General features: G+C 41.3%; 1 protein-coding gene across 6 annotated transcripts in view; it reads right to left on the bottom strand.

Annotated features, from left to right (window-relative positions):
- The window catches only part of LOC108423895 (activin receptor type-1), a 59716-nt gene extending 36212 nt beyond the window's left edge, over positions 1-23504 (bottom strand). Inside the window, exon 1 of one of the 6 annotated variants that reach the window (XM_017691519.2) lies at positions 23193-23504. Coding sequence is in view for 2 of the 6 variants with exons in the window: in XM_017691517.2 (XP_017547006.1) it covers positions 11885-11916 (32 nt within the window). In the remaining 4 variants the exon portion in view is untranslated. Of the gene's footprint in view, positions 1-11884; positions 12018-13218; positions 13347-23192 lie in introns of those variants that run through there. The other 5 variants (XM_017691523.2, XM_017691520.2, XM_037539344.1 and 2 more) reach the window with 5 other exon arrangements.
- Positions 23505-24256: the final 752 nt, after the last annotated feature.

Here is a 24256-nt window from a genome sequence, read left to right as displayed (position 1 = left end):
TTCTCATCGGTTTCTCCATTCTTTGTTCACTTTAGCTCTTTCTCCATCTCTTCTTCCCATTCTATTGCTCTGTACACATGACTCTCACATTTTCTTGCTGGTTTCTCTTCCATCCCTTGTTTTCCCTTCTTTCTCTCCTACCTTTGTAGCATCCCTCTGTACACCCTCATCCCCCTTGTCTCCTGCTCCTTCTGTCCCTGTTTCTTGTTCTGTCTGGTCTGTTCACTTCTTTCTGTTTCCTTCCCTCCCTCTTGCTTTCTTCCATCTCGCTCTCTGTTTCTCTGCCAGATCAGGTCAGTTGGTCCTCCTGGACCGCTCTATTCCCCTGCACCTCTTTATCCTGTATATGATATCAGTGCAGTGAGCCAGCCCAGGGGAGGCCGAGGAGACAAGAGGCGAGATCAAACCCAAGCAGGCCTGTGAAGAACATAAGCTCCGACACTCCACAGAGGGAACTGAACAAAACCAAACCCAGCCAGCTGCTAACAGCTGCAGCGAGAGTGGCACCAGCCTCCAGGCTCCTAAAGATTTCTCTGTTGTTTTCTACCTGAAACAAACAGCGTACTGGTGTGACCTTGCATAAAGTTCATGCACGACTCTACACGGCATTGTGCAAGCCTGCTGGCTTCTATATTCATTCTTTATTCTTTAACATTATTACAGACACTAGATCGCTGCTGTCGGAAGAAAAAAAAAAATCTCCAAATGGTAACTTTACAGGAGACAGAAGCAAGCTACTTTATTTGTAATGCAAGTCAATGGAACCAGACCAAGTCATTTTGGGTCATTTCTTTGAGTCGATTTATCATGAAATGTACATACAATGTAAAGGGTAACAGATATTTTCTCCTCCATAACCGCAGCACGGTGGCACGGTGGGTTTGCATGTTCTCCCCATGTCTGTGTGGGTTTCCTCCGGGTTCGCTGGTTCCTTCCCACAGTCTAAAGACATGCAGTCAGGCCAATTGGACATGCTAAATTGCCCCTGGGTGTGAGTGTCTGTCTGTCTGCCCTGTGATGGACTGGCGACCTGTATGGGTGTATCCTGCCTTCCACCCGATGACCACTGGGATAGGCTCCAGCACCCCCCCCCCCCCCCCCCCACCCCACCCCGCGACCCTGAGGGAGAAGCGGCTTGGAAAATGGATGGATGGATGTCAAAAATACAATTTCTTCTGACAACAGCGATATAACAATGCCAAAAGAAGGGACGGGTAGTGACACAGTAGTCCTAGTGTAGCCTGAACTCCAGCCTACAAGTTCTCCTAACAGGCAGTGTCAACCAGCATCAGGTACTAGAAAGAATACAGAGGTTACTTAGACTGTTAACTTACACCTTTTCTTGCATAAGCAAAATTTCATAATATTAAACATCATCAGTCTTGCTAGAAAACAGGGACAAACAGGATGAGGAAATATTCAACAAGTAGAATACAAAAATATAAAAAAAAATTTAAAACAGAAAAAACAACAACAACATTTAAAAAAAAACACAATCAGCAACACATTTAGCTATTTTAATATAAATGTCGTTATATTTCCAGAGGGGACAAACGCTTCTCTATGAGTCCAGACAGGCTGAAGGAGGGACTGAGTTTTTTGACTTTACCCAAATAAACCCCCTCTAACACCCATTCACTCTGGAGATGCTGAGTCATCGACCGCGCACACACACACACACACACACACACACACACACACACACACACACACACACACACACACAAAGGAGAAGAGGGACAAAGACAGAAAGAGAGGGGGAATAAAAAAAATAGGCAAGTGAAGAGAGTGAAACAATGCAGAGCAAGATGGGGCAGATAAAGAAAGAAACAGATAAAGAAACTGATAGAGGATAGCGTGAGAAAAGAAAGATGGGGGAAAGTGGAAGGTGTGATGTGCTGTGGAGCTCCCACCCAGAGAGAGTTTCCCTAGCATGATTAACAGGGGGGAGGGAGAGAGAGAGAGAGAGAGAGAGAGAGAGAGAGAGAGAGAGAGAGAGAGAGAGAGAGAGAGAGAGAGCGAGAGAGAGAGAGAGAGCGAGAGAGAGAGAAACAGAGAAGTGCAGCACTCTCACAAACAAACCTCACCTCTTGTGTCTTAGTCAATGCGACACTGCAGACAGACTCTGTCTCCGTCCGACTGACTCACCAACACTCCACTACACAGCGCATACACCACATGCTCCACATCAGCTTGGCTATGTAAATAAAGCATTATTATACATCAGCACCCAGCACACTGCAGCCTCTCCAACACAAATGAACCTGACCTCAACCACAGACACTATAACTGCGCTTCCTCTTTCAGCCCGATTTTGTGAAAGAAACTACACATACGGGACAAACATCTGACCTTCATAGCTCATTAAAAATGCTCATTAAAAGCTAATTATACACACTGTAAGGTAATAATCTGAAAAATGCTTTCTGTTGCTGTCTTGCAGCTCCATTTCTTTATACGTAGTTCCACTGTGTAAAAATGCTCCACGCCCTTTATACAGTGATTGGGCAATGAATACAAAAAGCATCCGAAAATACTCACAATGAAATCTCATCCCATCAGCAGGCCGTAAAGCTGTAAGAACATTTTTCCATCTCCTTATCAAGATGTCATTTCACAGAGTCGACGTTCTGTTATGACAGCAATAATATCTTTGTCTAAACCAGCATAACCAGATTTAAAAAGTGTTTTAAAATCATACACAGTCTTACTGGGTAAATACACAGAATGTAACCAGATAAATGACCATAGCAGCCTCATACTGGCCAAATCAGTCTGATCGTTTCATCTCCTGATGATTCACCGCCTGCTTTTTCCCCTCCTCATAGATTTCGTCTTTATTTGTTCTGGCAAGCCCGAAGTGTTAGCGCCATGTGGGACACCATTTAGGGACGTGAGCAGAGCCTGAATGTGTCATCATTCAACAAACACAAACCAAGTGGGAAAAAAAATAACAACATAACAGCATCTAATAAGACTGCTAACCCATGCTAATGGTGGAAAAAGGCCATCAACATGAATCCTAAGGATGAGTGTTTTGTTTATGTGTGGAATAATGGCTAGCCAGAAGACCGCTAGCCCATGCTATCAGAAAAAACCTGAGGCCAGACAGCAACAGGATGGATAGCAGGCTAGTGTTGCCTCACTGATGACAAAGCTGGCGGCCCACTGGCTTTTTGCTCAGCGTTCTCCAGGCGATCCACTGGTGGTTAAGCAGAGAATCAGGCAAAATTCTGCTCTTTATATCTCACTTTCACTTACTTTTACTTTTCCTGTCAATTAGTTTAAATCAGCATCAACATTTTTTCACAAAATTATTTTATATTATCCCTAGTCATTTTCTAAATGTAAAGGCTATGTACCTTAAAATCTGTCTGAGGGGATTAAAAACCACTTGTGTGTAGCACAATGAGGGTGGACCAGCAGTGGAATCCAAGCCAGCCATGTATGCTTGCTATCTGGGAGAATACCAGCACAAACTAATTACAGTGTGTTAGACAAGCTAAACATGTGTAAGACAGTTAATGTATGTAACAACAGTGAGCACAGAGGCTGCCAGCCCAGGACAACAGTAAAAAAGGCTAACTCCAGTGCTAACTAATCACAGTGTGTTAGGCAGGCTATGTGTGAATCTGGGCAATAAGAGCTAGCATGGAGACTGCATGTCTGGGCTAACACTAAAAAATAAGGCCAGAACACCAGCACAAACTAATTATAGTGTGTTAGACAGGCTAAACAAGTGTTTGTTTATGTGTGTTATACCAACTAGAATGGAGGCTGCTAGCCCAATATAACAGTAAAAAAGGCTGGAGACTTTGGGGGGGGGGGGGGATCAGGCCACAACAACTGTGCTAACTAATTACAGTATTTTAGACAGGCTGAATACGTGGACCCATATGTGTGTGTGAGTGTAGAAAAGTGTTACCATCAAGTCCAATCTGTTCATGTGGTGAAAACAGAATTAGGCTGAGGGCTCCTCCCTGGCCACAGGGCTAGGTAATGGGGGTAGATTAGAGAGATATAGCAGTCCGTTGCTTTCAGGACACAGTGGGGCCTATATGGCAGCCCACTCAGTGGTGCCAGTGTAGTCTCCCCCCACTGCATTCATTACACACCGGCATCCTCACAGCTAGAGGAACGTAATCAAATGCTAATGCCCCAATTCCCTTTCACTAATGTGCTTAGAGCTGTCAACGGCTGCTTTAGGTGGTTTTGATACAGACAAACACACACACACACACACACACACACACACACACACACACACACACACACCAGGCTTTCCCTCTCTGAAACATATGTACCCTACAGACTCAAGCGAATTTCAGCCTGTTTATTCACAAACACAAACACACATACTCCCACACACTCTCTGAAAAATGCATATCCTACACAATCAAACCACATTCATTCACTTCCTTTCTCTTTCTAAAGTGTGGAAACTTAAACCGTTTTGGAGCCGTTTTCGTGCTGAACAAAAGAAGTTTTTCCTCCTCTAGCCCTCATTCACACCTCGTCTAGCGCTGCCACACTTTCACACAAAAGGAAAAACTTTTGTTTAAAACAAAATCTTGATGAATCAACAGCGATTAGCTGTCATGACTATAATGCATATTATAAATTCTCTTAGCAGTCTCTCTTACAGGAAGAGAACGTCTGAATGTATATGCATGGCTTGGTTTTGTTCAGTCAAGTCTTTTTCCCCCATTCTTTTTGGACTCAGATTACTCGATGAATCATTAAAATGATTGGTAGATTACACAGTTATGAACACAGTCGATAGTGACAGCCCTAATCTTCTGACACCTGGACTCGGGCCAAACAACATCACAATATTTACTATTTTCTGAACATACTGTCAGTACTTTATAAAACACTCACCAACTGTAACTTTCATTAGAAACAGAGTAATAATTAAGGACTGTTTAATTGGATTTAGTGCAGCAGTTATGGTAACATTTTTAAAAGTGGCACGACTGGTTATCTTTTATAGTCTCTCCCATTTTATCAGACTTAAGAAAAACAAAATATTGTGATACTATGTATTGTGAAAGAGTCCTGAGTCAGATCACCTACTTCTAGCTTCATGCTTGAGCTTTGACTTTCTATCTTCACCGCAAACTGACATGAATAAACTAAATAATTTTTATTTAATAATTAGTAGATTACTTAATTACTAACACAACTGACAGTAACTGTGCTAAACCTCTGAAATCTGGACTTGAGTCAGGGCCAAAACATTTCACCCCCGTCTGCTTCAACTCTGATTTGCCCTCTTCACCACAAAGTGACACACACTCCAGTCTTCTGCATAACAATATGACGAACCACAGGATGCAATCAATGGAGGACAAAACTTGAGGGCAAATAGCATCTCACCACACTGTCCAACTGTAACGCCACCAAGTGAGAGCATGCTTACGTTACTCAGCTTACGGAAATGACTCTCAAAGGAGAGATGCAAACCAGTCTGTTCAGCTCAGGTGGGCAGACTGGCCTCAAGGCAAAGCGGCTCCAAAATGGTCCATACAGGATGAAAAACAGCCACCACAGCAAAGAAGGAGGCAAATCTTGAGGTGTGCTGTACTGTACGGGTCTTAGCTGTGTCAAAGCTGACCTGCAGGTCTCTGTGCAGTGTCCCGTTAAAACCTGAGTAGGGTGAATCATTCGCTTATGAGAAGCCAGACTAAGATAACAGTCTGGCACTAATTGCGTCCATGTGCCATATGGCTCAGGGGAAAAGGGGGCCACTTGTGTAATTAGTGGCAAAATGGCTGAATGAACACAAGCCTTTAATACACCCTTAATGTGCATGTTAGAAATGCCTGAGTACTGCATGAAAATGGTCTTTATCGTCAACAAGCCTGGTTTCATTCATAAAAAGATATAAAGTTCATGAGCTGTGGAACATTAGCCTGTGAAAATGGTCAAATGTCATCACATACAGCAAACACAATGAATAAAATAGGCCTCCAAATTTCCTGGAAAGAGCTCGTCATGTGCAAGGAATATGAAGAAATATCAGAATATTAGTGATCTGAACAAGGTTCAATTCACTTAAATCAGATTTAGTAAATTAATATGCTGCTCTCAAACATTATAATCTGTGGGCATACGCAAAGCTAACTGCAAACATCACTCAATTATTAAAGTCTCTAAAGCTTATCTGGTCTGTTTTGTGATTTTAATCAAGCAATAAAGAACTAGATTCAAGGTTTAGTCCCTAAGGCACCATATCTCAAAGCTCTAGTTTGTTGTAGTAGTGCATTAACTCCACTGCTGCCCTCTTCAGTAATTAATAAGGGCTGCATCTCAGTCCCACATCTCATTTGGTCAGCTGTGAGGCGGCTAGGGACACAGCAATCCATGTGAACTCTCTTGCAGTTTGTCAAACACAGGCCAAAAACAATTAAGCCAGTGTTTATGACCACGTGAAGACTACGAGCTGGCCAGCCCTAACCTCGTCAACCGCGTAACTCACACTGTCACCATGGCTATGGATCCAGCATCACACCACAACACGGCCAATTCAAACACACTCCCAGTGACCTTCACTTCTGTTAACTCACAGAGGAATGAACAAACATTCTTTTAGCAAATAATAAAAAAAAGCACGCCTCGACTAAAAGCAGGGCTGAGGAAGCGTTTCAGGCAGAGCTCCACTCCGAGATCTTTAACACTGTAACGCCAATGTCTTACAAAACTCCTCGCCGACCAAGTCGATGAAAATTTCATGTAGTCTGGCTCGCTCTTATCGACAAACAGCATTCTGAGCTTACTGGCATCGCTGGAGTCATCACCATCTCTCCACTCAGGCAAAAATGGGAATCCGCATCATTTTTATCGATTAGCTGTCCCTTGGCAGAAAGCGATCTTCGCGTCTAGGGGCGGTTTTGGCAAGATGGTAGCACTTGTGCCATGTGCTTCTACTTCAACCTTTCATTTCTGTGTTCCTTTATCATCCCTTCCTTCAATATGTGTGTGTGTGTGTGTGTGTGTGTGTGTGTGTGTGTGTCTGCGCTGGGCTCCAGAATGTCCTGCAGTGAGCGTTATCTCCAGCTGGAATCTGCAACACGCTCTCATTTTCTTTCGCTTTCTCCTCCTTTCTTTTTTTTCTCCCCCATGACTAAAACACGGTAAACCCTATCTTTTAAAGTACCACACAGTATATTTCAATAACTCTGATAGTCAAGCTGTACAAGCTGTAAATGTCATCACCATTCTCTCCATAGCTTTAGTGCTCTGAATGTAGCCTCTAACATGGGAAATATTTGGCAGGCCTACAACTTACCAGCGCTAAGACAGGACTGATTCTATCCTGCCACACTAGGTGCTCCCTTTCCCGAGTCTACGGCATTAGCGTACGACACCAACTGATTAGCTTGCCAGCTCACATCACAGCATGCAACGGCTATAATGAATATTACTGAGGGATTTTTACGCAGGTTAGCAGGCTAATCAATGCATATGCATTAGGAATGCACCATGATAGCAGAATCAAATGCTAACGGCAAAAAAAGTTTGTCATTGGACTGATGTCTAGATTTCGATATCTGATGATGTATTTATTGTCCTCTTCAAGAGCAGAACATTTAGGCAACTGTGCCAAAATGTCTGCATTTTATTCATTTTTAAATTTATTTTAATGCTCTACAGAACAAATTGTACATTTTTCCGTAATACTGATGATACCAGGTGATTCTAGTCCCAATCAATTTATACATTTCATAAAAGGTTTGCGTAATACCATCAACAGGCAAATGCATACTAGGGGTTGCCTAGTTTAGGAGACTAGTAGACCAATTAATCCACTAGTCAGAGCTGTGGGCAGCAGCTCCTCAGCGTTTATAGTAGCATATAGTTGAATATAGTGCCTGAAATAGAAGGAGCAGTGAAGGAGCAGGAGGAGAGAACAGAAATCAGTTTGTCTGCTAAACACAAAGCCCAAAGTACCTTAATAGTGTGGCTATACTACACAAAAAGAAACCAATTCATCTGCAAGCTGTGTAAAGCAGCGCTGAAATATAGGCTCGTGAGCCAGGCAGGGTAGGTTTTCAGAACCGCCGTAGGAAAGGGCTGTTTTATTAGCATGTAAATATCCAATCACAGGTCATTTAGCATGACATACACAACAAAAACAAACTTAAAGCACTGGCCAGCAAACACACAAGGAACCCATTTACTTGCTACCTACAATTTTACACACAATTCAGGAATAACATTTTAAAATGGGACATTGTGAATGACTAGACCTTACTCTGAAAAACCTATTGGTGAGTAGAGATGCATACTACTAGCATTTAGTATGATAAATAATCATTTGTCTCCTACTGGACAGTGCACAGACCACAGCCAGTGTAAATGCTGGGTGAGAGGTTCTAACAGCTGTGGTCATTTTGACATGTACTCAGATTTTTGGTGTAAACTACTTTTGTGGACAGAGTGACTGAGACTGAAACTTCATGAAGTACAACAAAATAACTCTCCTGCAGCGCACACCTCCAACACCTGTTAGAACCAGACCCATTAGCAAGCTACTTACAAGATACTTCTCACAGATGTGTTGAAAACTCACTTTCCTATGGTAATGATGTCTACTTTTAATTAGCCAATTAGTATAAATGAATAGCCATACAAGCTCAAATATATGATATAGATATAGATGTAATGTTTTATAGCAACAGAATGAAAATATCTGCAGGTTGTGCTGCGAGCCTAGCAAACACATTACGTCCATGTTTATCCTACCTCAGCAAACTGCTCTCTGAAACACAGATTTTTAAAGCAAGTATTCTGGCGAGGTCATATATCCTAACATAGATTATACTTTGCAAAATCTACAATGACGCCTACACATACACATTCTCCTTGGCCAGCGCTTCTTTACTGCAAAGTCAAGCAGAGTGCAAGTCCTTTCGAAAGCGTCCCTGCAGCTTCTCTCCAGGTGTTACACAGACGTTACATATTTTCGAGCTGAACAAAAAGTTTTCTGGTCTTCACGGTTAGTTTAAGGCTGTGGAGACTACATCGCGCACTGAAATATTATGGACTAGCACATGTCAACACAATAGCTGATGACAGTATTTGGCCACGGTGAAAATAAAAAGCTCTCTGGTGAGCTAAAAGAGCCCCTACTTTTTTCTACATTTTATTTTTCTCCTATGAAGTCCACTTATCATGCTTTACATTCTAAGAAGCAGCCTAGCAGCTGGTTTATTTCAAATAGTGAACTGGTCGCTCCTTTCAGGCATTTTCCCTCGGCCACTAAAAATTGCTATGATTAAGCCTCTCCTAAAAGCAGCGATCTAGATGTCTCTGTAACTAATAATTATAGACCTATTTCAAATCTTACATTCATAGGCAAAGTATTGATAAAGTTGTCTTCAATCAGCTCAGAAAACTTTAAAATCAATACTGTTGTTATGACAACTTCCAGTTTGGTTTCACAGCTCAAAGATTGCCCTTATGAAAAAGTCTTAAATGATTTTTGTATGCTGGCAAAATATCTGTGCTAGTGCTTCTTGACCTTAGTGCTGCATTTGATACCATTGATCATGAAATTCTTTTAGACAGACAGGAAAACTTGGTAGGGCTTTCAGGAACAGTTCTTAGCTGGTCCCAATCATATTTTGAAGACAGGAGCTACTTTAATGCAAATCAATAACTACAAGCCTAAAAGGGAAACCTGTGGTGTTCTACAAGGATCCATTCTTGGACCCTTATTGTTACATAGTTTACAAATTTCATGTCACAAAAAAAATAATAATTCAAGCATTTATATCCAGCAGGCTGGACTACTGCAGTGGCTTCTTACTGGCCCTCCCGAAACCACAATCAGACAGCTACAATTTATTCAGAATGCAGCTACTAGAAAGCTTAAATGAACTAAGAGATCCAAGCACATTACTCCAATCCCCAAGTCAATTAAGAACATAATTGACTTATAAGTGCTTCTAATTGTATATAAAAATCACAGTATGGCCAAAATACATTGCCGATCTGCTGGAAGCTCATCAAACCACCAGACAGCTCCAATCACTCAGGACCAATCAGAGAGTAGTGCCCAGAATCAGAACCAAACAGGGTGAGGCAGCATTTAGTCATTATGCTGCAAACCGCTGGAACGAACTCCCACCCAAGGTCAGATGTGCTTCAAATGCAACCATCTTTAAGTCCAGATTGAAAACATACTTGTTTTCTTGTGCCTTTGTTTAGCACTGCACTTTATTTTCATCACTACTTTAATTTCTTTTAAGCCCTTTTTTTACCTGCTACTGTCTTTTAATTCCTCTATTAAAAGTTACAATTTTCATTGCATTTAATTTTGTCTTATTATTGTCTTTCACTTTCTTTTAATTAAGTACCTGCACTTTGTCTTAGGACTATTTTAATCACTTCCAATCCCTTATTTTATCTTTAGGTCCTAAAATCTTTCATTCTTAACATCTAAATGTCCCTGCTTTATGAACTCTTTGGATGTTTTCTGCTAGAGTATCACAAGGACTGATTAACAGATTAAAGATCAGTATTCCTTCAAAGTAATTAATTCACTTACAGCTGCTATTCAGCGTTGAATGCAGTAACTTTGATGCCCTTCACACTCAGAATGCTGGAAATGACTTGACAATCGTGAGTGCATTTCTTACAAGAAGTTAGAAATCCAATTACCATTATGTCTTTCTAACAATCTTTGCAAAAGCCTTTAAGACGCTAGATCATAAGCTCAAAAGCTGATCTAATGCTTTTACTTTCCTGCACTTTTATAAACTGTGTATGAAAGGTGCTATACAAGTAAACTTGCCTTGCCAAAACTAGACAAAATTCATTATACATGACCATTTATCAGTCTCTTTTTATCCCTTACAATTAAACAGGCTGGTTCTGTTACTGCATCCTTAAGACTGGTATATTTAAACAAGCTCTGTTCTGATTGTTGCCTTGTATTGGGCCTCATTCAGAAAGCAGTCTGGTCAACAATTCATTCAAAACAGTTTGTTTGTGCAGCTCAGAATGCATGGACTGAAGAGCGAGCAGTATATTTTAAAATTTTAGCTCTTCTTTTAAAAACGTGAAGAAAATTAAAGGTTTTACAAAAAGGGCCCTTTAAGCAGACCCAAAATCAGAGCACAGAGCATACCGCAGGGAGAAAGATATAAAAATGTGGTGACAAAACAACTGGAACAGAGCTGAGACGCTACGGAGACAAAAAATAAACAATTCAGAAAGAGGAACGAGGGAGAGAGAGGATGAGAGAGAGAGAGGGAGGGTGAGAGAAAGAGAGAGAACTCATAAAATGTGCATTGCAGACTGTCTCCAGTGCAGTCTGGGGGTAATGGGAGCAAGAGGAGCCAGAAGCACTGCAGAACACACACACACACACACACACACACACACACACACACACACACACACGACTCTTCGGCTCCTTCTCAGTCTTTTCACCCACACCCACACCCCCACACACACAGACAGACGCACAGACAGAGCAGGGCACCGCATGGCGCAGAAATCAATAAACGCACTCCAGAGCCTGCTGAAGAAGAGGAACACCACAGAACTGGGACAAGTGTGCGTGTGTGAGCTGCACAGTCCCCCTCTGTCTTACTTCCTGCCTGTCTACCATCAGGGCGACAGCAGTCCTCCCTCTCTCTTTCTCTCTCTCGCTCTCTCTCTGCTAGACATATTTGCTCTGATGTCTCGAGGCTGCAGAAGGCTTTATTATTATCAGATGCTGAAGGATTAAAAATACAGAATAAAACTGAACAAAACAGGCATAAACACAGCCGTACACTGAGCCCTCCTACAGCCTTCTTTCTATCTTACAGTCTCTCTCTCTGTCTCTCTCTCTCATATAGAGCTAAAAAGTGGAAAAGCTCAGACTTACTGGCATGTCAGCGTGCACACACATGCGCGCATATGCTCTCACACACGCAGAGCTCCGTCTCTGCTGATGAATCCTAAAAGAGATCTGCCCACTGCTACGCCGTTCAGCTTGCCTGCCAAGTCCCCCCCCCTCTCTCTCTCTCCACCTCCCTCCCTCTTTTGCCATCCCTCACCCTCTTACTTTTTCTAAGCTACACACAAACATTCTCTTCCTCCCCTTCACTCCAGGAGAGAGAGAGAGAGAGAGAGAGAGAGAGAGAGAGAGAAAACAGTAATGAGAGACAGAAACAGATTGAGAGAATAGAAAGAGAAGAAGAACAAGAAAAAGAGATAGAAAAGGGAGGTCAAGAGAGAGGGAGAGAAGAGTGACAAGAGGGGCGAGAGAGGGGGAGAGAGAAAGAATAATGGGGGAGAGGGAGAAAAACAGACTAGAAGAGAGAGAGTAGGAGTGGAGAGGGAGGGCAAGTGACAGGAGTGAGTGAGTGAGTGAGTGAGTGAGTGAGTGAGTGAAAGAGAGGGAGAAAAAGAGTGATGAGAAGGACGAGAGTGAGAGAATGATGGGGAGAGAGAGAAAAACAGTAGAAGAGAGAGGACTGTGTGAGAGAGAGAGAGAGAGAGAGAGAGAGGACTGTGTGTGTGAGAGAGAGAGAGGACTGTGTGTGAGAGAGAGAGAGAGAGAGAGAGAACTGTGTGTGTGTGAGAGAGAGAGAGAGAGAGAGAGAGAGAGAGAGAGAGAGAGGACTGTGTGTGTGTGAGAGAGAGAGAGAGAGAGAGGACTGTGTGAGAGAGAGAGAGAGAGAGAGAGAGAGAGAGATGACTGTGAGAGAGAGAGAGAGAGAGGACTGTGAGAGAGAGAGAGAGAGGACTGTGAGAGAGAGAGAGAGAGAGGACTGTGAGAGAGAGAGAGAGAGAGGACTGTGAGAGAGAGAGAGAGAGAGAGAGGACTGTGAGAGAGAGAGAGAGAGAGAGAGAGAGGACTGTGAGAGAGAGAGAGAGAGAGAGAGAGGACTGTGAGAGAGAGAGAGAGAGAGAGAGAGAGAGAGGACTGTGAGAGAGAGAGAGAGAGAGAGAGAGAGGACTGTGAGAGAGAGAGAGAGAGAGAGAGAGAGAGAGAGAGAGAGAGAGGACTGTGAGAGAGAGAGAGAGAGAGAGAGAGAGAGAGAGAGAGAGAGGACTGTGAGAGAGAGAGAGAGAGAGAGAGAGAGAGAGAGAGAGAGAGAGAGAGAGAATGGGGGGGAAGGGAGGATAGAGTAAAGAATAGCAGGGGGGAAAGGAAAAAAAAAACCCTGAAAGACAGACTGACAAACAAAAAGGAAGCAGAAAACAGACACGTACCCGTATTAAGAGTCAGCGCGTCCTGCTCAGACTTGAAGCTGTGGCTGTGGCTGTGTATGTGTGCATGGCGCAGTCTGGCCTTAATGACAGAATCTGAAATCTGATCCCCCTCGGGTCTCTGCCAACCCAACGCTTCCCTCGCTCGCCCCACCAGCCCCCCTCCACTCTCCTCTTCCACTATTCCACGCTCCCTCGCTCCGCTCCTCTCCTCTCGCATTGTTCCGACCCATACTGCCAGCTGTTCCTGACAGCAAAATTACTGTGCACGGAAAAATGATTGCTGTCGGAGGACTGTTTCCCCCCTTTCTGTCTCTCTCTCCCTCTCTCTCTCTCGCTTTCTGAGACATTCAGGCTTACGTGGACAAATTATACACTTTATGTTATTGTGAAAAGGCAGCTGCAGAGCCTCGGCAGAAAGAGAGAGACACACAGACACAAATAGACACTCAGACAGAGGCAGACGCACACATAGTGACATATACCCACTCGGAGTGAGGACAGACACAAATCTTGCCAGAGAGGGAGAAGAGACAGGTATCCAATCAGGGAGACAATCATAGACCATCACATGTCATCCAAGAGCAGGAGAGACATATATACCCAGAGCGAGACATAAACAAATACATATCCAACAAGAGATGCTGTACATAGATTCCCAAGAAGAAACGCAAAGCAGAAACCAGGGTGGAAAGTTTCCTCTTCTGTTATTATTTACCATATCAGTAGTTTAAAGCCTCCGTTAGTGATATGCAGTAGAGGAAACCAACAAGGACACAATCTATAATCCTTGTGTGATGTTGTACTCTTGTACTTAACCCTTGTACTCAGTGGTCTGGTGGACCACATTATTGTTTTTTTAATCAATACTGCCATTAAAAAAGTATGAAAAAAAAAACATGTTTAAATATCACAAGTCATCAATGTTAAAAAGTTCTCCTTTAGCAGCTGTAGCCAGTCAGCAGCCTGTCCATGTTGTCCACCCACCCACACTCCCACACACACCCACACACTAACAGCAGGCCATGTTGGAGGAGAACAGAGTGAAGGACACAGCACCTCCACACGTTCACTCCAACATCACATATAGTATATATATGTGAACAGTGTGAAGTCATTGAAAATTGTTTTATATGTTCCTCACACAAAATGAGCAAACACTAAGGAATCTGAGGTTGAAAGAGGAAAAAAAATGTGATTTATTATTTTTGGTAAATTTTTGGTGAAAATGGGTCCCACAGACCAGAACACCACTCACCCTATAATCGGAAAGTCCGTCCACTTGCCAACGATCCTGGCAACACACCCGCGCAGTTATTTGCACACATACGAGACCAGACTCTGTTCTCTTTGAATGAGGAGAGACTTCTAAAGCAACTGAAAGCAACATTAACGATTAAAATATATTTGAAGTCACTGGTAAAATCTGCCCACAATCACATAAATACTATGTAATGTTTAGCTTAAATAACACACAACATGTTCTTTCAGGTTGTTGTGATTATGGCACATACACATATCCCCACAATGAGGGGCAGCTTTCCCCACTGTGCCTTTACCATCAAGCTGATAGGTTTTTAATGAATGGTGGAACTTTCCCTGTAAACAGATGCCATGTTGAGCATTATGAGCTTTCCTTTTCTTTTTTTTAACTAGTAAATTGTCTCCTCCTCCTTTATAATGCCTCTGCCTCTGGGCAACAATCGATTTCTTTATGTATCATGCAACAAAACAACAGAAGCCAAACTGACCTCCTATGGTTCTCACAGCATAATGCACAATCAGAATGACCACATGTAGTATATGAACATTATATAACATTACTGAGAGCATCTTTTTTGGAGTAAACAGCACATCAAACCCAGACTTTTTTCAGTATTGCAAAAACTGACTGTTAGTCATTGCTGTCCTACTAGGGAGGACTGCTTAATGTACCTTTGGTTCAGAAACAGACCACAGAGGGTCCGCAAACTCCGTCATGCTCCGTTTAATTTTTTCTTCCCCCTTGCAACACATCTGCCATCTGCTTCAAGTAATTGGCTAATTAACAAGTTCAAGAGTTCAAGCAGTGTTACGACAGGAAAAACATTTTGGGCAGTGGATCTCTGGGAATGGATTTGAGAACGGCATGAAATGACATCCTGGCAAGTGAAAATTTCTAAAATCTAATCAATATATGAAGAATTTCATTTGAAAACAAACTACAGACAACTTTCAAGAACTTCTTTTTTTCATGATACATGTTGTTGGTTGGGAGCTTTGCACGTACAGGAAATAGCAATGCTATATTATGATAACTACCTCCCTTGAGGGAGAAATAAATGTGTTTTCAATTATATATCAGCTGTTATTCTTTTCAATAACATGTCTCGAAAATTGTAAAGGATATACAGCACTTTAGAAAGAAACTCTTCATACGAAATGTTTCTTATTATGGTATTAATGTAAAAGCATTGATGACTATTTATAAGTGTAACATCAATTATTATAATATTGAATTATAGGATTATTCACCCATTTCTAGACTGCATTTACTTATTTCACAAAAAGCATTGCTTATTTCAATACACAATGCAGGTCATTTGGCTCAATTATTTCCCACAAGAACTCTTTTCTTAAGGTAAAATGACTAAACAAGTAAAGGCATAGGAAAAAAATTAATAATCTTATAATATTCTTACAACCATATCAAAATGAGAAATATTAGACATGTTGACTAGATTTAAGATGATTCCCTTTGCCAAGATTTTCTGCAGTGTGGTGATGTGACACCAAATTGCGTGAAGCTAGATATGTTGGAACATTGAGTCTTGTTACTGTGACAAACTGAACAAACATGGTGGTTTGGCAGCCAAGCATTTTGTTACGAAAGTAATGGCAATAATGCCATCAGTGTCTTACATTAACACCCAAAATGTATCACTCCTTCATCAGTTGATGAATCTTGTAATGGTTTATATTCTTGACCGTGTTTCTATAGACAAGCTCAAACTTGGTGAAAAAGAAAATCCACCGCATTCAACCCAAGTATAATGCAGCAAAACTCGCTGTAGGACTGGGAAATATTGAATATATGGTGGGTGGATCATCACATCAGTGGCCAGTCATTCACCACGAGGCTCTGTGAAGTGCTGCGTTGTGGCTGCTCTGTTTTCTAGGGTTCATTAGCATGGCAGGACGTAAGGGAGAGTTGGCAGCTTGACCCTCAACACTTTGTGTATGGACTCCATAATTACCCCCATGACATCAGGGGCCTTTTCATCGCCAACTTCTCCTCGAATGACCCCAAAGTAGAGCGGGTTCCATCTCAAGGCTTGGCAGGTTGTCCTGCTGCTTAGCAACAGCAGACACACTTCCCTAAACCTGAGTTGGACACTGACAAGGTCAAACGTGAGTTCACATTGCACAAACTGAACATCTGGAACAGAACAGGATTAGAGGCGGGAAAAGGCAGAAAACTAAGGCTCATGTCTTGATCATTTTGAAAATGATAGGATCAGAGGACTAGAACAGTGCCAGAACAAAACATGATGCTTCTGAGACAAAGAAATTATTGTTCAGGTGTCTGACAAAACTTGGAGACTTGCAACAGTCCAATTCGTTCATGGCGTGTTTTTGGCCTGGTACCCTAACGCTGGCAGTACAGTGATGTACGGTCTGTCTGACAGTGTCAATCAAAAGCACACAATTTTCCCTTTAATGGAAATGTAGTCAGTTAAGACATGTTTAGTGTTGGAAGTTTGCTTCTTTTGTTTTGCAAGTAATGAATGCTTATGTGCACCAATTAGCCTTGAGCAAACTGCAGGTCTAATTTACTATACACTTGACTTAAATAGCGTTCAATTTTTAAGTAACCTTAAAAAAGACTTGCTTATGTGGTTTCTGAAGCCATATGACACACTGTTATACATCAAAGTGGACAAAAGCAAGAACATTGAGGCTTTACAATGGCTAGTGCTACTACTCTTTCAGCAATACAAGGCATCTTAAACAAGGTATAAAAATCTAGTCTAGGTATTAAAATTATGACAGGTATTAAAAAATAGCTATCTGGTTAATGTTTACACAGTTTTAGCTAGTTTGTAAACGTAAACATCTCAAGAACAAACTCATTTTGGCAGTTTTACACTGCGCCATTCGCAGTTTTATCATAAAGCTCATGTAATGCTTTTAAGGTTTGTTCTAGGGACACATGATAATATCAGAATCACATCAGTTTTGGAAGAAAACTGCTTAAAAATTCATCAGCTTTGGACAACTGTTTAGATCTGACCAATACTTCAAACCAATCCAAAACAGTTGGTTGAAGTTGGGCTTCTATGCTAAAATGTCTGCATTTTAATCATTTTACAGAAATAAATGCTATATTTATCTATAATACATTTTATAAATGCTTACATGTCATAATAATCGGTCGATGTGCATGTCAAAAATATTGGATAACAGCATCACAACATCTCTGTTTGGATTAAATCGTTATCACCGAAGGTTTACAGCCTTCTGGAGATTTTGAAACCTACAAGCTTGAAGCAAAACATGCATGTACCTTTTAGCACGATGGCTTAAAGAGTACATGGCAGACATTTGTGTTTCTGTAGCCAAAGAGTGTAATCTAGATAAAGGCCTGCAGCCTAGCTCCATTTTCATGTGGTGCCTACCTTATCACTGCATATTTATTCAGTGCCAAGAGAAGCTCTCCAAGAGGTATCCACTGACTGCACGCAGGAAGTCCAGACAGTGAGATCAAGAGTGAGAGCGAGAGAGAGCACCATTCTGCTATCTGAGTGCTATCAGTTGACTCGAGGACGTGACGCAGGTTAAAAGGCTCAGCAGGACGTCGTTCTTCAGAAAATAGTGGGCTGCATGGGGCAGAGCAATCTACCCCTTCTACTCACACTTCTAGACACTGTTCAGACACCACGGTCATAAAAACTGTATCACATGCGTGTGACTGCTAGCACATAAGCAGACAAAGAAGATGATCAGGGTGGTCATTATTCATTACATTAGTAATGTACCAACTATTTTATCAAGCAGAGGCCAAACAAGATTACCAGGTTTAACTGAACATTAATATGCCTCTTTAATATCTATTTCCAAAATGGTAACTTTACAGGAGCAGGAGAAAAAAAAAAAAAGAGTGGCTGAGTCACTTCACTAAGTTTTCAGTTCTCTTTGAATACTCACTCACCCTCACAATCACTATATTCATATGCTTTGGGAGAGTCTGAAGTAAAGCCTACTGTGACAAAATGTTCTTCTGCACGTTTTGTGTAATTACACATTTCCACCAGAGAGGTCTCCAAATCTCCAAAACTTACATAATGTAGTTTTAAATATATCACTGCTGTGGGAACGAAACCTTGCATGGCCATTTTGTTGTTTTTCAGATTTTGAAATAATTTGAAAATGCCCGTTGGTCTTTACATTGCCCATAATTTCATGATGGATGGAACAACGGACACAGCCCAAAGTGACTTGAAAAAGCTCTGGTTCCACTGGCTTACACCAAAAGTAAAATATGTTCTTTCCTTCTCCTGTAAAGTTACCATTTGAAGATACAAGGTTTGTTCTGACAACAGCGATATGTTTACAAATAATAGACAATCAAAGGAACATAACTAGTCTTGCAAATTCAACCATTTCTTTGCGTAACTCAGCAAAACTGAATTGTTTATCAACACAGAAATGATTCCCTTCCCTGGCCAATCAGACCAACGCAACGGCTGCAGCTTTGTGTTTTTAAAGATTTTTTCCTCTGGTATTCTGAGCTGCTTCTGTTGCAAGGTTCACATTTTAAACATTGTATGTTAACGCCTATCAAATTCGTCTGAGATACCATGCCCTATTCTGCACAGAAAACCTGTCTGAACACATCCTTGTGACCAGACCCTTCTCAAAACACACACGCTCACACACACACACACACACACACACACACCTGGCTCATCATCACAAAGGCAGACAATGCGTGAGTTTATGGGAGAGCTCCTCTGTGTAGGGCCCCCATCATAACCCAGCCCACTACAACAGCTCAGTGAAGCCTGACTGAGGACAATTGCCTTTCTGGGCTGAGACCAGAGCAGTCAAAAAATAAATAAAAAAAAAACTTTACAACAGCACAGAATGACTCAGTGTATAACCCTCAAATGCCCACTAACAACAGACAAACATTCAGTTTAATTTTACCAATCCTCTCTTCACAAAAGACTCAACCACACAAGATTCACCAAACAGGCTTTGAAAAATCCAATATATTTAAAGCTGCAGCGTGAATGTTTGTATGAACTACATCTCCCTCTCAGACAGGCTGCAGGAATTAAGCTGATTTTTAAGCCATATGAACAACATGAAGCCAAATCCACATGCCACCTAATGTTTGCCTGAATCCCTAAAGGGGAATTCCACTGAATTCTGCATAATTCAGTCACTGAATTGTAAACAAAGTCATTCAGAGTAGTATGATTTCTTTATAGCAGTGGTGATGGAAACCAGGAGCTACAATGTCTACAACAAAAATCCACTTATTTTTACAAAGCCAAACACTGAGGGAAGCTACACGTGTTTTCTGAGGTTTTCTATGTAATGTTAATAATGATAAAATAGTGGTAAATTAGAAAAATACACATTTTCTTTAGGGACTACTTTGCCTCACCATGACCTGTACGTACCCCTCCATCATGAATGCACTTAAAAAAAATGTTTTAGGTCAAAATCTAAAAGCTATCGTCAAACAAAGTCACAGGCATTAGGCGACTTATTTGAAACCATTCTGTATAACAACTCCCAATGAGGGAGCTTTCCATTAAACTCTTCAGACGTCTGGTTCCAATCACCACCTCTGTGAACAATTCCGACTCCATAAGTTCGCTAGAACAAAGAATCTCACATCAAACCACTCGGAATGACTTTGTTTGTATGGAAATTATTTATTTATGCTGAAACTGGAGGAATTTTCCTTTAATGTTACAGAATGGCATAAGGCAAATGTTTAAATAATTTCAAAAGGCTCTATGAATGTGAGCCTTTAGAGGTCTATTTATGAGACATGACAAAGATCAATATGCATATCATTTATCTTCAAAACTTCAAGGGGATTAAGCGAGGAGTGGGCGATTTGGCAAAAATATTATATCACGATACTTCAAGACATTTTCACAATGCATGATATGCAACACAATATTTAGTTTATCTGAGATTTAGTAAGTTGGAACAGGCAAAACAAAACCTGTAGTGCAACATATAAAAATACTGTAATAAAAATAATAAACTTACAACTACAATGATTTTTATTCAATGTTTTACAAACTGTGCTGAACTAAACCCATTTCAGCAGACCTAATTATGCTCACTTTGTAATGAAATGTTTAGTTAGTGTTCTTTAAGCACCGACTACATCAACAATATACACAGAAAAGTGTAGTGTGACACAATTCACCACATTCTTGATAAAATATTGCCACACTGGCCACTTCTAGCTTAAGCTCCCTCAGGGGTTCTGTATGTCTTGATTTCATTTCTACGTATACTGTAAAGGAAAGACGCTTTATAAGCAGAATTTGAACTGATTTTTTTTTCCACATTCTTTCGAAACAATCACTCTTTTCAGCCAAAACAGCAATGAATCTGGCGATGATATCACAGAAGTGAAGGGTGTCTGGCAATATGACAATACTTACTGTTGCCATTAGGGATGCATGATGACATTGGATTCATATCTGTATTGGCAGATAATTGCTCAAAAAAATGAGTGCATGAGAGATCATTAGATTTGACTGATATTTCAAACGTATATTATCTTGTGTAAGAGCAGAATGTTTTTGTGACGCTGGGTCACTCTTTATAGCATTTTAACAGCAAAGCTACAAAAGTTCATGTTATCTATAGGGCTAATTCAGGCAGATGTCCTGCCAATTTCTCCTTTTTTAAAAAAAAAAAAAAACCTTGCTGTCCAAAGAAAAACACGAATCTCCCTCTTTTTTATTTTCTACATCATTTGAGCACAGCAGCTGGTTTTTAAGATTGTGTGAACATTTCATGATGAATAGACCAATAGAAATTCTCCAAAACTGCTAACCTTTGATTGTATTTTTTAACATGGATCCGACTAGTCAAACCTAAATATCATGACCCATATCGTGTGTTGTGAAAATGTCCTGACATATCATTACACATTTTTGCCTTATCACCCACCCTCATGAAAGCCTGTGACAGATAGGCTGATAAACAGATGTACTTTTTGACCTCCAAGTGAAAACCTGACTGCAACGGCAGCAGAAAATGATGGGACTTTAAATACATGTACTGTTTTATTTTATAAAAGAACCTTTTCAAACTGGGGAAACTTCGAAATTATACCACCACCCTTGACGGATGTACAACAAATCAAAATATGCAGATAACCACCTCAGTAAGAGTCCCCACACACTGAGCGAACAACATGGAACCTTCTAAAGTGACTCAAGCAGACTGCGCCAAACTCCTAAATAAGAGCAAACCACATCTGGTAACACCTCTGTAGCCCTGAAATTAAAGTGTTAAGTGATGAATGAAGTGTGTGTGTGCGTCTCCTCCTTCCTCCTCCCTCCAGGTTGGAGCCATTGTAATGCTGAGCGCACAGCATGGGGCTGATGGACGCATGCTGCCTGGCTGAGAACCAGACCTGCAGCTCCAACCTGCATAACAAAGGCTCAATAACAAGGTGCCGATGGACGGCCGGCTCGCACCAACAGACTGCAGGCCGTCTGCAGTGCAAACATCAGCAAAAATCACCTGCATGAAGGACCCAATGTCCTGATATCTGTCTAGAGACTTAAAACATTACAGGGAAGCACTAAAGCAAGGCAAACCTGCGCTGCCTGTGGTCTCGCTGCATGATTACAAGCTACCTTTCCTGAATTTACCCGTTTACCAGCATGATCCCACACAGCTGGGCCAAAGATGCTGAAGACAGCGGACTAGCTTACTACTCGTACACTTTTCCTTTAAGTGATAAAGCTACTTTTTAAATAGCGGTGGGCAATATGGCGACATTCAAATTATACAGGATATGTTTTTCTGAGCATATGGTCAGCACAGGCAGAACACTGACCAGCTACATGTTTCATCACACAGAGAGAGTAATTAGTCCTGCGTACCTGGATTTAGTCCAGTATAAGAGATTCTTTGACTGTACTTTTGGTTTTATGTGGTATTCAGTCTGTTCTAACTGCTCAAACCTCAGAAAACTAAATGTTGTGATGCACATCATGTCTTTAGGCTACGATCCTGATTTTTTTTTTTCAAATATCTCCCAGCCCTAATCTCAAAACATCTAATGTTTCTGCATCTCCACATATTAAAAAACAGACTGAAAGTCCTCCAAAAGAGATTCCTCGGGTCACCAAATGCTTTCTGGAAATTCCTACACTAAACTTAAAAAAAGCCATACATACACACATAAATAAATAAATCAGCAGATTTCTATTGATATGTTTGGATCTCTCAACCTGCTCAGACCCACCAGGCACCTTCTACTGACATATTCAAAGCACAACTAAAAACTCTATTCACTTTTTTTGTAGTGTTGTTATTCTACTTATGTTTTATCTGCACATCTTCAATGCGAGGCACCTTAAACCAGACGGAACTAATGCAGCATATTTGTAACACAAAGACCAACAGCAGAACTGAAACCAGCAGGATCACTATTATAATCAGATATAATTACATCCAGCTACAAGAGCTAAAGCCCAGAGAAACATCTTCAGACTGAGGCTGGACAACAGCAAAACCGAAGTTAACTACGAGGCTGAGAAGTCGGCTTCTTATTCGCCAGCTTCTTGAGCGAAGAAGTCCGTTCCACCTTAAATGGTGCAGCAGTTACATGTTCAGCTTAAGGTGGAACGAGAAAATTCGAACAAGACGCAGGCGAATAAGAAGCCGACTTTAGCTAAAGAGTAGGACAGACAGTCAGAGAGCGAGACAGCGAGCCTTACCGAACCCACGGGAATCCACGAAGTGCTTTAAAAAGAAAAGTCCGAGTTATTTCGGGCAGCTCAACCCGAGGATCTACTCCGCTGCTGCCATTCCTGTGGAAGTCAGTCAGTCAGTCAGCCAGACAGCCACGGTGAGTCGGTTGAGAAGCCTCGGACGAATAAAAGTCTCCGTGTCTGGTTACAAACAGTTTCTTTCGCCGTCTATCAAGTTGACAGACCCCAAGTAAAGGTAGTTATTAAAGCTGCTTGAGAACAGCCGCTGTCCATGAGCCTGGGCCACTCCACTCCTCCTCCTACTCCTTCTCCTCCTCCTACTCGGAGGGAGTAGTGAAGTCCGACTCACTGCTGAATCGGCTCACTCGAACGGATTCACTTCGATAAAGAGCAGAAGTGATTCACTTTAATTGAGCCTAGTGAATGACGGTTTGTAGAGCACGTTCAGTTTCGTGACTCGTACCTACATAAGACATCTACACAAACATCTCAAATCTGGTTTACATTTCATCACTCGACACTTATGAATGCACTATTTCTCCAAGAGTGATCATTTTATAGAGTTATCCACACGTTTGCAGCTTGTATTACAAAATAAAAGCATCGATTGCGTCACTAATATGTTGAAAGTTTGTTGCTTCTCTTTCAGTCAATGACAATGTTACTGTTGCTTTATATACTTTTAATTTTTTCTTTTAATTTTACATCAAATGCATCAGAAATACTTATGGCAAGTACGATGACATAATTACTCTCATAAAATGTTAAGGCTGTGGTGTTTGTCCAGCATAGTATAATTCCTATTTTGGAAAATTACTTCAGTCATTTAAAATATTACTATCAGTGTAATCTTCTATGGTCTTTGGCTAACTAACGGTTAAACCCTGAGAGCAGATGCAGTACTTGGTGAGAATATAAGAGTGGTTCAGCTCAAATGTGCCTCACTGTATCTGCACCAACCTCCTCCAAGCGTCATTTCATAGGCTGAAGACTTACATTCTAACCAGAGCAATAAAGTTGGTAACAGATAATGATATAATTTACGCTCAAAATCCTAAAACGCCACGTAT

Source organism: Pygocentrus nattereri, chromosome 6, assembly GCF_015220715.1.
Source record: "Pygocentrus nattereri isolate fPygNat1 chromosome 6, fPygNat1.pri, whole genome shotgun sequence".
Lineage (NCBI taxonomy): Eukaryota > Metazoa > Chordata > Actinopteri > Characiformes > Serrasalmidae > Pygocentrus > Pygocentrus nattereri.
This window is presented reverse-complemented; position numbering and strand designations above follow the sequence as displayed.